Below are 15,351 nucleotides of genomic sequence, written 5' to 3'. Positions count from 1 at the left end.
CAACTCTTCCCTCCAATGCCAAACTGGTGGGCGGGGAAAATGATTATGATTGAAGGTTCTTCGGACCGATCCAGAGATGGGGATGCTCACGATGGGCCGATACCAGACCAGCTCAGACCCCGTTATAAGTAAGTTTACTGAAATTGATTGAATTCACTTCTCACCAATCAAAATACGGAACCTCAGTAACGAAGTTAGGTTTCATCCAATCACATGCAAGCGATGGGAAACGGAGCAAAAGGAGGAGCTAAGGGTCAGAGGTCGTTTGCTGCTCTTCCGCCGTACCTCCCGTAGTAGATGATTGGCATGTTCAGCAGCCAGTAAGCTCGCGGCCCGTGGACGGGGTCGGATGTGAGCTCTAGGGCGAGGAGGCGGGTCATCCGGTGTGTCGGGCGGGGGAGGGGGCTCGGTACGCGCAGGGCGGCCGGAGCAGCATGGCGGAAGACGAGAGCGATCAGGAGTCGGAGCGGCTCGGTGAGGAGCTGGAGGCCATTGTGGTGCCGCGCCTCCCCGCCGGGGTCTCGCCCGCGCTCAGCAGCCAGTATTACTGCCGCCGCTTTTGCCAGGTGAGTGCCGCCCCGCCCCGACCCGCCCCGCCCCGCCCCCCGGGCTGCTCCTCGCCCGTCTCCCATTTGGCTCGGCTCGGCCTGGCCTGGCCTCTCCGACCCCCGCCGCGGAGGGGGGGCTCTTGGGGCCTGTTTATTCCTATGGGGGAGGGATGATTCGCTTAACCCCGGGCCCCCAGTAGCGGGGGTTGGTCCGTCCGGTGGTGTTGCTCTCGGGTTCCCCTACCGGGCCTCGTCTGCGGCCCGGCCCTGTCAGTGTCCTGCGGCGGCTGGGAGCGGCCTCTGCCCCCGCTCTGTGTGCTCTCTGTTGTCCTGCTCGTCGGATCCGCCGCTGCGGGGGGAAGCGCGGAAAACCGAAGGGCTGTCTGGGATGAAGGCTTGGGTGTGTCTGCGCTGACATGGGCTGGTGGGGCCATCCGTGGCATGTGGGGGGCGGCCCCCTCCCTGTTAGGAGTTGGTAGCCCTCGCCTGAGGAGCGGCAGCAGAAGCTGGGTGGTGGTTTTCCTGCGCCAGGGCCAAATGGGTTGGGTGGCTTTGGAGGTCGGGGAGGGTTTATGACACTGCTCCTCAGTGGGGAGCAGCTAGGTAAATGCGGCGTTCGCCTTTCCTAATGGTTGGCTTGCTCCTGACAATGATCTCGAAGTATGGGTTCCTTATTAGCTAACGGGAAAGCAGTAGATAGTTTTTTCCTGTGTGTGTTAATTGTACACTAGTCAGCACTTCTTGAGGAAGCATTATCCCATTTTAGTGCCACCTAGCTGTCTAGTTACATTGAACTAGAACTAGTTATATGTGGTCTAGAACATATCTCAATTTATTTCATTTCTAAATCTCCAACATATAGGTTTGGGAGATTTGGAAAGAGTCATTTACCAAAGCTCCATATTTTTTCAGGAGTTGAATACCAGGTATTCGTGTTTTCAATAATTTGCTTTCCTCTTATTTCATTGAATGGGACACCCCAGCTTGACATTGAGTGCATTGTTATTTAGACTGTAAGTCAGTGAGGGGCAACCTAGGTTAACAAATGGGCTGCGTGTGTGTGGGGCCCTCCTTCATTTTGGTGGGCTGTAAGATTGTTGTAACCCTGACAGTCTCCCAGGATAGGGCAGTTTGTTTACCTGCACTTGCATACCTAAACTTTGCAGGGTGTGCCAGTTGAACTATAATAGCACTTTGGATGCAGAGGGAGCATACAGCTTTCACAGTCCATGGTGTGCAATTAGCATGTATCTGACTTCATGTACCCTTGCTTTTTAAGTGTGTGTCACTTTTGTAATACCACTATTGGGCAGAAACAAACAAACAAACCAAGCTAACTATTCAGATGAAAACCTGCAGAATCTGGCAACCTTGCATGTAGGGAACATTTTTTTTTTTTTTTTTTTTTAAATCTATGGGCTATAGCGGGCTGCATGCAGTCCTCCTGTTGCAGGTTACCCACTACTGCTGTAAGCTGTTTGGTTCAGGGAGTGCCTGGTTCTTCTGTTTGTACAGAACATACCACAGGAGGGTCCTGGTCTGTGACCAAGAGTCTTGTGTGCTATGACAATCTAAATGAAAATAACAAATGAATTGAAAATAGTTTTGTAGTGGTTTTACAGCCATATTTTTATGTTCAGGTGTTCCCTTCCCTTTACATGAAACTCGTGTAAGTGTAAACTGCCTGTAGGTATTGTCTAAAGCACAAATGGAAAATCAGTCAAATATTTGTAATAATTCAACTGTTGCTTGCACAACGGTGGACAAAATATTAAGACAGCAGAAGTTGTGACTTTTAAACTGGTGGTTTTGACAGGGAATGGTATACTGTACTTTGTAATCCAAGTGTGGGGTTTAGTCTTAAATATTTCTCGTTAAACCTGTTTTGCAGTGCACCTTTTTGTGTCAGGAAGAGGTGCTGGTGAAGCAATGTTTGTGTATTGTATTCCCACAACCCACACAGGGAGATGAATGAAACAACAGGACAGGCCAAGACCAGAGCAACATGGATACAAAAATGTATAATCCATTTTATTAGCAATACTGTTTTAAATCACTAGCTGGGTTTTGTAGGCTAGAGATTTTCCAAAACTTTTCTACCCCCTTACTCTTCCATGTTCAAAGTAAACAGTAGGGAATACTATCTGTAGTTTTCTGGTTAATTAAGTGGGTGCTAATTTTGAGTATGGGAAGCATTCAGTTTCCTTTCTTTCAGGCAGTATACATGTTTTTCAGTAATCCAAATAGGAGTGTCAGTAGAACTTGTTCTCTTTCTGTTGAATTTTTAGTGTTGCTCTGATGAACAATAAGTGCAAATTTGTGTGCTTATTTTAGACATAATCCTTGCAGTCTTGTACAAGTATTCTTGAGTCTCTAGGCTTGTCTGCATAAGGCAGTGGTTTTCAAACTGGATATGAGAGCTCTTGTCAGGAGGAATGTGAAGAAAAATCTTGCACAGGGGTACAATATTCTTTATTTAGTAAAACTCGGCAATTTAATCATGCTTAGGGTTATTACAGATCTCAAATGGGCATATAAGGTAAATTACATCATTTGGAAAGGGTCACACAGGCTAATAAGCTTGAAAACCACTGGCATAAGGAATTTCTATATGAATGTACCCGCATTAGGCCAAACCCCCAACAGAGATGACCTGTACCTGTGTAAAGCAGAATTTGCAGCTTTGACTTACCATATTTTGGAAACACACTAAGTTGCATAGGTGCAACCACCATACTACATCAGTGTACCACATAATATTTTCAGTGGTGCAAATATTGCTAGCATACACAAGCCATTGACCTCTGTCTACATGCAGCAGAACTGCCCACAAGTAAAGAATAACACAAGGGTATGCTGTCTTATTATTGCTTTTCTAGTTCCTAATATCAGAGAAGTAGCCATGTTAGTCCAAGTCCACAAAATAAAATAAAAAAAAAAAAAGTTCTATGGAATCTTATGGACTAACCAGTTTACCAGAGCATAAGCATTTTGTCAGATGAAGTGGGTCTTTGCCCATGAAAGCTTATGCCCTCCAATAACTCAGTTAGTCCATAAGATGCCACAGGACTTCTCATTATTTTTTCTAGACCCCAGTGACTTACACTTTCTCAATTTGTTCTGTCCTTTAAAACTGACTAAGACATTGTTTTGCTCTTAAATATTATTGTTACTTTGATATTCCTTTCCTTAATTAAATATTGACTTCCTTTCCTAAGCTGTTTTCTCTTCACTCAGCTCAGAACCCACCACAACATTTTAGTTTCCTACTCAGAACCTTCTTCTGATTAAGTTCATAGTCAACCCCCTGCCCTCCTTTTTGCACTAATTAAAAAGTTTGTACTTCTCCATTTTAAAGTTCTTCAGTGGTGTGGAATTTAATATTCCTGTATCTTGGTCAAAAAGAAGAAGCAGCTGCATGGGTAATTGCTAGGAAAAAATGTTGTGAGGTTGGACTGCTAAAGGAAGTGACTTGTTTCTTTCCAGAATAGCAAGCAACTATTAAAATAACTACTGATTGAACTTCTCTAGTCCTGCACTCTCTGCTCTGGCAACATCTGTGGCTTGGGACAATTTTTGATCATGGGTATGGCCAAGCTTTCCACAGTCCCATAAAGTTTGTTTACCCCCAGCAGTCTTGACTCGGGTCTGTGCTGTTTTTTTTTTTTGGTTGTGATTTACCCCAAATGTCCTCTGAGACCCAGTCCATGCTGAAAGTGTTGATAATGCTGCTAAACAATGCTGACCTTGTGTGGTCCAGTAAAATCTATGGTTCAGCACCAGTCAGGTTCTGAGGCTGCCACACTATTGAGATTGTTGTTTGGTTGTTAACATGGACAGTCAGCCTCTCTAAATTACATTATTCACTGTACAGATACAATCCCTCTGTGCAGTCTGAGGAATGTATACACAACAGATTTTTATGGTCGAGGCTTATTAGAAAGGAGTACCATGTGTTTGGACAGACCTATTGTTCTGTTGCAGTGTGCTTTATTGGATTGAAATTTCAATTTAAGATGGTGCCTGAAAATGCAGTTATGACTATTTCTTTATGCTATAGATCAAACAGTGCTTCTCTTGAGGTGTGCCTGCATTTTAATAGAATGAGAACTGATTAGCGTGGCTATGTACATGGATTCTCTAAAATTACATCATTGGCTTGATTTTTGTTCGTGATGTCATAAATGTGTTCCATAGTGCCATTATTTGCTGCTGGGATCTTACTGGCTCAAAGTATGAGCCTGTTATGCAAGATGGAAGTGTCAAGGGAAAACTAAACCAGTGCAGTTTGAGAAGGTGGGACAGAAAAGAGGCAATAGGAGTCTGAGGCAGTAAGTGACAGTTTTACATCATCTCATTCCCTGACAGTCTTTTTCTGAAGGCTTTTAGTGGCTTTTTCTAAGCTATAGATGCTAAATATTCCACGCATGGGTCATGATTCTATGAGGTGCCCCAAAGAGCTCAAAGGATCTGTATAGTGATGATCACTAGAGATTTTGGGACTTCCCTTGTTTTCTTTTATAATCTAACACTTTTCACTCAAAGAATAAGTAGGCTTCTGGTGAATACTTATCTAATAAAAAAATCCATGGAAACTTTAAAATAAAAGAATATGAAAATAATTGTTTTCAGAATAGTACAGAGAAAGTATATGTAATTTCCTTTCTAATTTTTTACATTGGGGTGAAACAGTACTTTTTATAGGGAGGTGCATTGCTTAAATCTACGCACTTGTGAAAAAAGCTTTTGAAAAAAAATGACGTGAAGTGAATGAGCCATATTTCAGTAGCAGTCAGCCATCCCGATTGTGTATTAGTGGGCAATTGCTGCATGTCTTGAGTGGCTGAAGGCATTCAGTATTGTGCCTCTCAGTGCTCTGAAGAGAGCCTATTAAGTAGCTTGCACTGGTACCCTATTACGTCTCATTCTGGTGTAAGTTATTGCATCACTCACCTACATCCATTAGTTCTTTATTAAAATACATTCATCTCTGCCTTTGTACGTCTGTGCTTATATACCAAATTGGTAGCAAATAAGGGAGTGTAGAAGTAACTCTTCAAGTTCTGCAGTATGTGTTTAGTAAAGTAAGATCATACCTGTATAAAGACCTAAAGAATGTTAATTTCACTGTTCCTTTAGGACTGCTCCATTATGGCAATGGATCAATGGCAAAGGATTGCTTCTGGATTACTTCTTTTTGCCCTATATAGTTATTTTTTTCCTTGGTAACAGTACAGCATGTTTTCTTCCTAGGGAAGCACGAATTCAAAACTTCTTACTCGTAAAATTCAACATCTTTAATTCTGTTTAACAGAACAGACTGCAAATGACCATTTCTGAGAAATAGTGTGACAGGTTGGGTCACTGAGGTCCTCTGAGAGCTATCACCTGGTAAGCTAATCATACCACTGAGCCCACCACTCTGTCCTGCTGAGCCGGAAGCTCTGGTCTCCTCCAGCAAAGGCATAGAGTTGGGTAATAGCCCTGCAACAAGGTAGCACAGATGCTGCACAAGCTCAGCTCTGTGAGGGCTCACCTATTTGATAATCCAGGAACACAACTTTCAAAAGGGACCAAAACCCCAAATAAATCAATCTGACTCTGTAGAAAAGTTGTCCGCCACGAAAGCTCACAAGATTCACTTTCTCAATGAAAGAGAGATGCACCATGATTTCTTCCCAACTCCCCTCCTTATAACAATTTACAGTAGGTTTGGTAATAAACAAATGTGGTTTTACTTAAGTATAAAAGGTAGGATTTAAGTGATTGTAACTGATGATAGACTGATCAAAATACATGAAATAAAAATAAAACAAAACCCACCAGCTAAACCTAACACACTGTGAAGCTTTTTACATGCCATTTCTCATGCTGACACAAAGTTTCCCAATTTTATTTGGCCACAGAATCCTTTTAAACTCAAAATAGTTTTGCTGAACCCTCTTTGCGGGCTCTACTGCCAGGCCCCTAAACCTGCTCCCCCATCTTCAGTTTCTCACCGTAGCCCCCAAATTCACCCCCTTATCCTCCAGCTTTACCCTCCTGTCCTAAAAACCTGCATCCCCATCCTGAGACTTAACCCTCCTCAGCCCCGAATTGCTCCCTCTCCCAATCCCAGGATTAACCTTCCTCAGCCCCGAACCAGCCCCTAGGACTAATTCATCTGTAGCACTGGCTGGGGAGCATAAATTGGGTGGCCATGTGTGCCCAGTGGAAGGAAGGCTAGCATGGAGGTATTCCTCTTGTGGGGCTGAGCAGAGCCACACCCACGGGACAGGTGTGGTTGATTGGGTAGGAGGGCAAGTGAGGGGCACTCTGTCTCCCTACCCTGCTGCCGCTGAAATAATGGAACTAAATTCAATTGGTTTAACAGCCAGATCCCTCCCGCTGCCCTGTCGGCCGTTAAACCAATTAAATTTAGTTCTGCTGTTTCAGTGATGGCAAGGCAGGGAGCTGCAAAGGAAGTTTCTTGCACAATCCTTATTTTCACTTTGCAGAATCCCTGGGTTCCACCAAACATCATTTGAGAAACACATGTTCTGACAGAGAGGTTGCCATGTTAGTCTGTATTCTAACAAACAAACAGTCATGCAGCACTTTAAAGACTAACAAAATAATTTATTAGGTGATTTGTACTGTGGTGTCCAGGAAATATATTTCTTGTGTGCAGTGGTCAAGGCTGAGATTGATGATAGGATGCAGGTTGTTACAATCTGTGGAATTCTTCCAGAGTCTCTTTACACCATGGGTCCAAATGATAAAGATGTCATTGATATAGTGTAAGTAAAGGAGGGGTGTAACAGGGACAAGAGCTGAGGAATTGTTTGAAGTGAGCCATAAAAATGTTAGCATATTGTGGGGCCATGCAGGTGCCCATAGCAGTGCTGCTGATCTAGAGGTATAAGTTGTCCCCAAATTGGAAATAATTGTGGGTGAGAACAAAGTTATATAGGTCAGCCATCACATTTGCTGTGATAACATCAGGGTTAGTGTTCCTAATTGCTTGTGGTCTATCTTCATGTGGAATATTGGTGTAGAGAGCCTCTACGTACATGGTGGCAAGGATGGAATTGTCAGGAAGTTTCTGATGTTTTGACATTTCTTCATGAAGTCAGTGGTATCTCGGAGATAGCTAGGGGCACTGGTGGCATAAGGTTTGAGGAGGGAGTCTACATAGCTGGATAGTGCATAGTTAAGGTGCCAGTACCTGAAATGAGAGGGCATCCTGAGTTTCAAGGTCTATGGATTTTTGAGAAGCAAATAGAATAATCCAGGCCAGGGCTCAGAAGGCGTGGCTGTGTGAATTTGGTCCCAGTAGAGGCAAGGAATTCCTTAAGAAGACAGTGTAATTTCTTTTGGTATCCTAAAGTAGGATCAAAGGAAAGATGTCTGTAAAATGTGCTGTTGGAGAGTTGTCCAGTGGCCTCCTGTTTGTAGTTCAACTTATTTGCAAAGATTACCGCACCCACTTTGTCAGCTGGTTTGATTGTGTCAGTGTTATTTTTGAGACTCTGGACAGCATAGCATTCAGCATGGCTGAGATTGTGTGTCACTTGGGCCGTGTCTACACTTGGCCAAAATTTCGAAAGGGCCATGCTAATGGCCAAAGCAGAGAATACTAGGGAGGCGCTGAAATGAATATTCAGAGCCTCATTAGCACGTGGCCAGGTGCAGCACTTCAAAAGTGCCACCTTTCGATCGCACACGGCTCATCTGCACGGGGCCCTTTTCGAGAGGATCCCGCAAACATCAAAATCAGCTGATAGGAGTAAGGGGTCCTTTCAAAAAGGGCTCCGTATAGATAAGCCATGTGCAATCGAAACGCGGCGTGGCTGGCCGCATGCTAATGAGGTACTGAATATTAATTTCAGTGCCTCATTAGTACTCTCCGTTTTGGCCATTTACCATGTCCCTTTCAAAATTTTGGCCAAGTGTAGACACAGCCTTGGTGGTGTTTGCATACAATATCAGTCTGTACACGGTTGCAGAAGTATTGAATGTAGAAATCTTGATTGTCACCATGACCGTCGGGGGAGTCTACATAGAAATGTTTTTCTTTTAGTGTTTGTCGGGGGGCGATCTAGCGAGTCAGACTGATGATGTTCATTGGTGTGTTGGAAGTATTCCCTTAGACCATGGCTTCCCAAACTGGGGGGTGTGCCCCCCGCCCCACCCTGGTAGGGCATGTGAAGAAATTCCAGGGGGGCATGAGGCAACCCAGCCCACTATCCATCATTTTCTGCACCTGAAGAAAGAGCCAGCATTTCCTTCTGGCTCTCAGCCCCTGCCTTTTTATGTGGGTGACCTGGTGCAGCTGCTGTAAAAAGCAGGTAGCCAGCAAAGACCCCCTGTGGAACTAGCTATCTTCTGTGAATGAGTGAGTATGGGTTGCAGGGAAGGAGGAGGAGGATGGGATTAGATAGGGGGCTGGGAGTGCCTGGCTTTGTAGGAGGGCAGGGGAGGGACTCGGGCAGCCGGCTCACAGGCCTTGTGGGGCTCGTGGCAAGCTTTTATGTTTATTTTAAATTACAAATTCACATTTTTGTTAAAGGGGCGGTTGGGTGATGGTAAAGAAGAGGTGGGTGGGCATGAGGGTTTCTCAAAAATCAAAAGCAGGGCGTGAGGCTGAAAAGTTTGGAATGGTGAAAGACAGCTCTGGCAGTGCAGGTCTCAGGCGGCTGGCAGGCTGCTGTGGGCAGCTCTGGAGGCTGGCATGGGGCTCAGGCAGCTGGCCAGCTGCGGCTGTACCAGGCAACCACAACGGGCCAAGAAAAATTATTTGTGCTTATTTTTAATTTTAAATAACATTTTTATGTCAAGCTTGTGGGACTTGTGGGGCTCAGGATGGTGGGTGGGTGACTGGCTCGGGCAGCATGGGGCTGGCGCAGATGGCTTGGGCAGCTGGTCCCAGCAATGCCGGTCTCAGGCGGGCAGAAGACTAGTGCGGGCAGCTCTGGTGGCTGGCATGGGGCTCAGGCAGCTGGCCAGCTGGGGCTGCACCAGGCGACCACAAGGGGCCAAGAAAAATTTTATGGTAATTTTTAATTTTAAATAACACTTTTATATCAAGCTTTTGTGTTTATTTCAAATTCTGCATTGAAATTTTTGTTAAAGGGGGAGTTGGAAGATGATAAAGAAGAGATGGGGGGTGTGAGGGTTTCTCAGAAATCAAAAGTGGGGCATGTTGCTGAAAAGTTTGGGAACCACTGACTGAGATGGTGAAAGAAGGCTGTGAGGGGACCACAAATTTGTATCCATTTCATGGAGGAGGTAGGACAGAAAGTGAGTGCCTGGGATAAGAGAGATTCTTCTGCTGGGCTGTCTGTAGCTGGAAAGGTTAACAATATTATCTGGTGAGCTGAGGTTGACCCAGTTGTAGTATCCTTTGGTACAAAGTAGTTAGTTTATTGTCCATTTCTTTTTTTAGTTTATTGTCCATTTCTTTTTTTGGGGAGTAGAGGTATATTATAGATTTCTTGTCTAGTATTGTTAAAGTCCTGTAACGTGGCATCTTGTGTTCTACTACTGCTCTAACAGTAGTTCCAATCAACTTTTTTACAAGCTAGGAGGCCTCCTACTTGGACCTATCCTTCCCCATGTTTCCAACGGGCATCTGGGTGCTAAGGGTGGGAGGGTTTCCTGGCATCTGGCCACTCCCTTTTGTTTGGTTTCCTACCTTTTATATTCCCCTTGCCTAAGGTGGGAATTCTTTTGTGTGTGGTTCAATAAGTTCACATACAGGAGTGCTACATGCACACAATATTATATTCAGCAGTTTGTAATTAAAAATGACATTCATTTTGCCTAAAGTGTCTGCATTATGCATATTCATAAACCAGTTTTCATAAAGCATGAGGGTGGCAGTCTTTTTGTAATTTTATACATGCACTTCAATAGCATGTTTTAACTAGGTATGTGGAAGAGTTTGATAAATATTAACAGTGGTATACGGAATTTGAAGTCATTAACACATGGTTTGTTTGCAAGGACTTCAGTTATTATTCTTTCCCATGGCAACAGTCATTTGGAAGTCATTACCTTTGGGTGTAAGGCAGTAAATTGTGACCCTAGAAAAATTATAAACTAAAGTAGGAAGGCTAAAGCAACTTTCTAGAGGGTTACAAGAGTGTTTATGGTTTTTTTCCTGTCAAAAGAAAGTACTTCCAAGGTGAGCTGCTTTGAAAATAAACATTAATGGTGAACTCTGGAACCACATAAAAATAGAACTACGTTTACAGCTGACTGCACTTGTGGTGAAAACAGTATTATGGCTTGCATTATCAGCATCATAGGTGGATCATTTTTTTTTTTTCGTGTCAGTTAATATGTATGTTTGAGAAGTGTGCTTTGTCTTAAGAAATACTTGTTAAGCTCATTTATTATTTAATGTGTTTGTTACATGAAGCTCTATAGATCAGTTTACAGCATATATGCTAATAAATTTGTTTACCATAGCTAATAGTTAGTATTTGGGTTTATATAGTTGTCTATATGCTAATGTAAAGATACTGACTTTTATATTAAATCTTGCTCAAAACTCATTCAAATATTTGCTGAAGTAGCGTGGTCTTAAACAGCAAAGGAGTACAGAGGGCAGCTTGTGGTGTTCAGTCCTCTGTGGCATCAAACTGCAGACCTGCACAGTGAGAAGTTGATTGTTTTTCCAGATGCCAACACTTCTAATATGGTTTTCTGTTTTCAGGTAGTAATTTAGTAGTGAAAGCTTGTTGAAATTTATTAAACTATGTGTTTTAGCCAGGGAACAATTTTTAAACACTATTTGTAAAACCTTTGAAGACAATACCAGAAAAAATTGCTCAGTGCTTCTGATTTAAAAATAGAATTAAAAAGAGGACGTTGTAAACGTTTAGGCCAAAATAGTATAACCTGTTATATATTTCTCAGGAAATATAATGCCTTGGGTAATTTTAAATGTTTTATCTATATGTTTTGAATGTATGCCTCATTTTCATATGGTATATAGAAAACATTGTGTATGTCCTTAATATAAGAAAAATGTATCTGTAGCTAAGGCTAGGGCTATGCTGTAGCCCTAACTTGAAATAAGTAATGCAATTTGCTTAACTTATTTTGAGGTATCTTTCTTTGAACTTCCCACTAACCTTCATACAACAAAGATTAGTGGGAATGAAATATCGTGCTCGAAATAGCCCTGCTATTTTCAGAGCAATGTTTGGCCATGCGGTTTCTATTTCGGGATACAAATGTATCCCAAAATAGAAATCATAGTGTAGCCTTTAGGCTAAGGCTTTGTCTTACGTAAAAGATTTATGTTCCTTCTATTAAAGACAACTTTGAAAATGTGTTCAGTTTAAATTAGTGTGTCAGAATTAACTGTCTTTAAACATTCAGTACAACCCTCTTTACATAATGGATTTTGTCAGCTTCTAGTTACCTTCAAGCTTCTGGGGCCTCTGAGTTTCATACTATATATATGTTTTCAAAGTTGTGCATAGGTGTTTAACAACTGAAATCTGGCGGCTGTTAGAGAGTTACAGAGCTCGCTTCCTATGCATTACTCTGCAGCTTCACCTCATGTAGCAAAAAGAGTTAGTAAGGCCTCAAAATGTACATTATAGCAACTAGTTAACGTGCTTTTTGTTCTGCAGAGCCTGATCATCAGGCTGTTTCATATGTGGACATCCCATAGAAGTCAGTTTTGTGAGTTTCAGAATCTTTGGCTATATCTAATACAATTGTATCAAACCTAATAAGGGCAAATCCTATATGGCAAATAAATCTATGTAACACCTTGGGTTACTGGAAGCTACTGGAATTGAAAAAAAAATGAATATGTTGCTACACTTTACATGTTTAACTGCATTTTCCTCATATTGGTCAGTAGAAAGGAATGAGGTTCATTTCACTTGTAGTAAACATTCACTTCTTTAGTGCTGCCTGTGTCAAGTGTTGCAGGGGGAAGTCTACAATTGTCAAGGGATTTTTTTTCTGAAGTTTCAGAAAATCTTACTCTTAAATTTGGATTTATTTTGCCACGTCTAAAGATTGTATGGTAATGCCCATTACAAATCTTGATTCACATAAGCACTTCATAAAACAAAGGTTTGTAGTAGCCCCATTTTACTAATGGAAAACCCACCATTTAGTTCCATGGTGTCCAGCACCCTAGCCACTGACCACATTTGACTGGTTGAGTGTGGGTCATTGGCTTGAGCAGTAAATATTTTTTTCAGAATAATGTGGCTAGTTCACTGTAGTAGTGGCTACTGCTTCAGAACTGGGTGGACACCACAGGTTTAGTGACTTGCCTGGGGAGATCGGTGTAGTAGAACTCTAGCCTCCTTGATCAGGTGACTGTAAACCTTCAACAGCCATGGGCTCAGCGCCCGTTGGTGTCTGATACCTCTTTCACTATTTCCTTCCATCTTTCCCTGCCCAGTGTGAAGTGACGTAGTTTCTGTAAACTAGCTCCACACTAGTTTGTTATATCATGTACCCATTCTCTGTGGAGTTTTGCAAATCTTGCCCACTGTTACATGTGAAAAATAAAATGACCATGAACCACATTGGTGCACAGTTTATTTGGCTGGCTGTCTTGTTGGGAGTTCAACTGGAAAGCTGACCTAATTGTAGTCACTGCTGTGTGGACATATAACCCTTTAATTCCTTCAATTCATATTTCATTTGCTCCTGCTTAACAGTTCCCTGAATTCAGCCATTTTTTGTTTGTTCTCTAATGTGACTATGGGGTGTACAGGGAGGGGTAGGACCTCTGTTGGAGGGACTTGTTGTACCCTTCGGGGGTAGTCCGTCCACTTTGGTCCCCGCCTGTCACTCAGCTCCCACTTGTGGCTCCAAGTAGCTGCAGCATGCGCACCGGCCACACCCGGGGCAACGGCTTCGACAGGCTGGCCGAACCAGGTGAGTGTAACCAATGGGGCTCAAACCCTCGGTGAATTTTCGGATGTGCCTACCCAGCGTGTGAAGTCAGTTCTGGCGGACTGGGCAGAAGAGATCATTCAGATCCAACAGCCAAGAAGGTGGTTCTGCAACGCTTTGTGGAAAGTGAAGGGCTTGACAAGGCACGAAAGACGTCAAGGCCGTCCACTGCAACCAAAGAAGCTGCCAGTTGTGACAATTCTACATACCACTGGTGCCTGGCTTCCAAGGTCGAGAGAGTGGGATTGCTCCCGTGCACTGGCTCTACCACTTAAAAAGCTTTCCCGCACAGGTCCTGTGCAAATCATCAAATCATCACATCACCCAAGTCCTGCCGTGATGGGGGAGGGGCGAAGTGACAGGTGGAGGTTACCACTGGGAATTGTAGTCCCAATCCCGCACGTAGGCAGCCTGTGGACAAGTGGTCGTCCAGCTCTGTACCTGGGGCAGCAGAGTTGCCCGGCAGCATCCCAGGCGTCTGAGCAGTCCTCTTTAGGACAACACTGCTCACCCTAGTAAGGGAGGGGCCTAGAAAAGGTGGCCTAAAAATTGCCTGCCCTGCAACAATAACTGGCCAGCAAGCCGCGGCCAGCAGTTCAACCCTACTTGTGGTCGAAACCAAAAGAAAAATTTGAGAAAACTTACCATTGGTGTATGGAATGTTCATACCGTCATGGATCAAGAAGCTGTTGCAGGACCTGAGAGAAGGACAGCTCTCATTCCTCGTGAACTAGCCAGCTATAACATCGATATAGCAGCATTAAGTGAAACAGGGTTGGCTGGGGAAGGTTTCTTGAGTGAACCAGGAAGTGATTATACCTTCTTCTGGAAGGGTAAGACTGAGACAGAGGATAGAATACATGGAGTCGGTCTGGCAATAAAAACCTCATTGATGCGTCAACTCCCAGACCTTCCAGTGAGTATCAATGAAAGATTGCTGAAACTACGCTTCCCACTAAATGCCAAACGTCATGCCACCATCATCAGTGCATATGCACCCACTCCAACGTGCCCTGACAACTCAAAGGAACAATTCTATGAAGATCTCGACAGGCTGATCAAGGCCACACCTGCAACAGACAAACTTCTCCTACTTGGAGATTTCAATGTCCGAATCGGGGCTGACGACGAGAACTGGAAAGGAGTAACCGGGCCACATGGTGTAGGCAAAATGAACAGCAATGGACTACTCCTTTTGAGCCTTTGTTCTGAAAATGACCTGACTATTACCAACACTTTGTTCCAACAAGCGGATAAATACAAAACGACGTGGATGCACCCTAGGTCTAAACAGTGGCATCTGATAGATTATGCCATTGTCAGATGGCAAGACATCCGAGACGTACTGATCACCAGAATAATGTGAGGTGCAGCGTGCTGGACAGATCACAGATTAGTCAGGATGTCTCCAACTTTACGTCACTCCCTCTCAGCACAAATGCCTTAAGCATGTGCGACCTGCTTTTAACATAGCCAAACTGAAGGACGCCCAATGTTTAAACAATTTTCAGAAGAGTCTCGATGATAAATTAACATCCCACGGTCAACTGGTCGGTACTGTAACCGAAAAGTGGGATCAGTTCAAGCAGATAGTGACTGACACAGCAATAACATCGCTTGGACCAAAGAAAAGAATACATCAGGATTGGTTCGATGAGAACCAAGAAGAAATATGTTCCCCACTGGAAGTAAAGAGAAAAGCCTTTATTGAATGGCAAAATGACCCCTCCTCAGCCTCCAAACGGGACCATTTCATGCACCTTCAGAGCAAACCACAGAAGGACTTCTGTCAGATACAAGACAGCTGGTGGGAGAGCAAAGCCGAAGAAATTGAGCACTACGCTGAGACCCACAACTCAAACATGTTCTTTAGTGCTATTAA

The 15,351-nt window shown here is 43.6% G+C and overlaps 1 protein-coding gene across 2 annotated transcripts in view; it reads left to right on the top strand.

Annotated features, from left to right (window-relative positions):
- Positions 1-15,351, top strand: part of ZNF654 (zinc finger protein 654) — a 192,284-nt gene that overhangs the window by 111,942 nt on the left and 64,991 nt on the right. Inside the window, exon 1 of one of the 2 annotated variants that reach the window (XM_074998680.1) lies at positions 431-566. The exons of the other annotated variant lie outside the window; for it this stretch is intronic. Coding sequence (XP_074854781.1) covers positions 435-566 — 132 coding nt within the window. The 5' untranslated portion in view covers positions 431-434. Of the gene's footprint in view, positions 1-430; positions 567-15,351 lie in introns of those variants that run through there. 2 annotated transcript variants of the gene reach the window in all.

The sequence above is a fragment of the Carettochelys insculpta genome, chromosome 1 (assembly GCF_033958435.1).
Source record: "Carettochelys insculpta isolate YL-2023 chromosome 1, ASM3395843v1, whole genome shotgun sequence".
In the NCBI taxonomy this organism is placed as follows: domain Eukaryota; kingdom Metazoa; phylum Chordata; order Testudines; family Carettochelyidae; genus Carettochelys; species Carettochelys insculpta.
The sequence above is the reverse complement of the archived record's forward strand: the minus strand, read 5'-3'. Positions and strand labels throughout refer to the sequence as shown.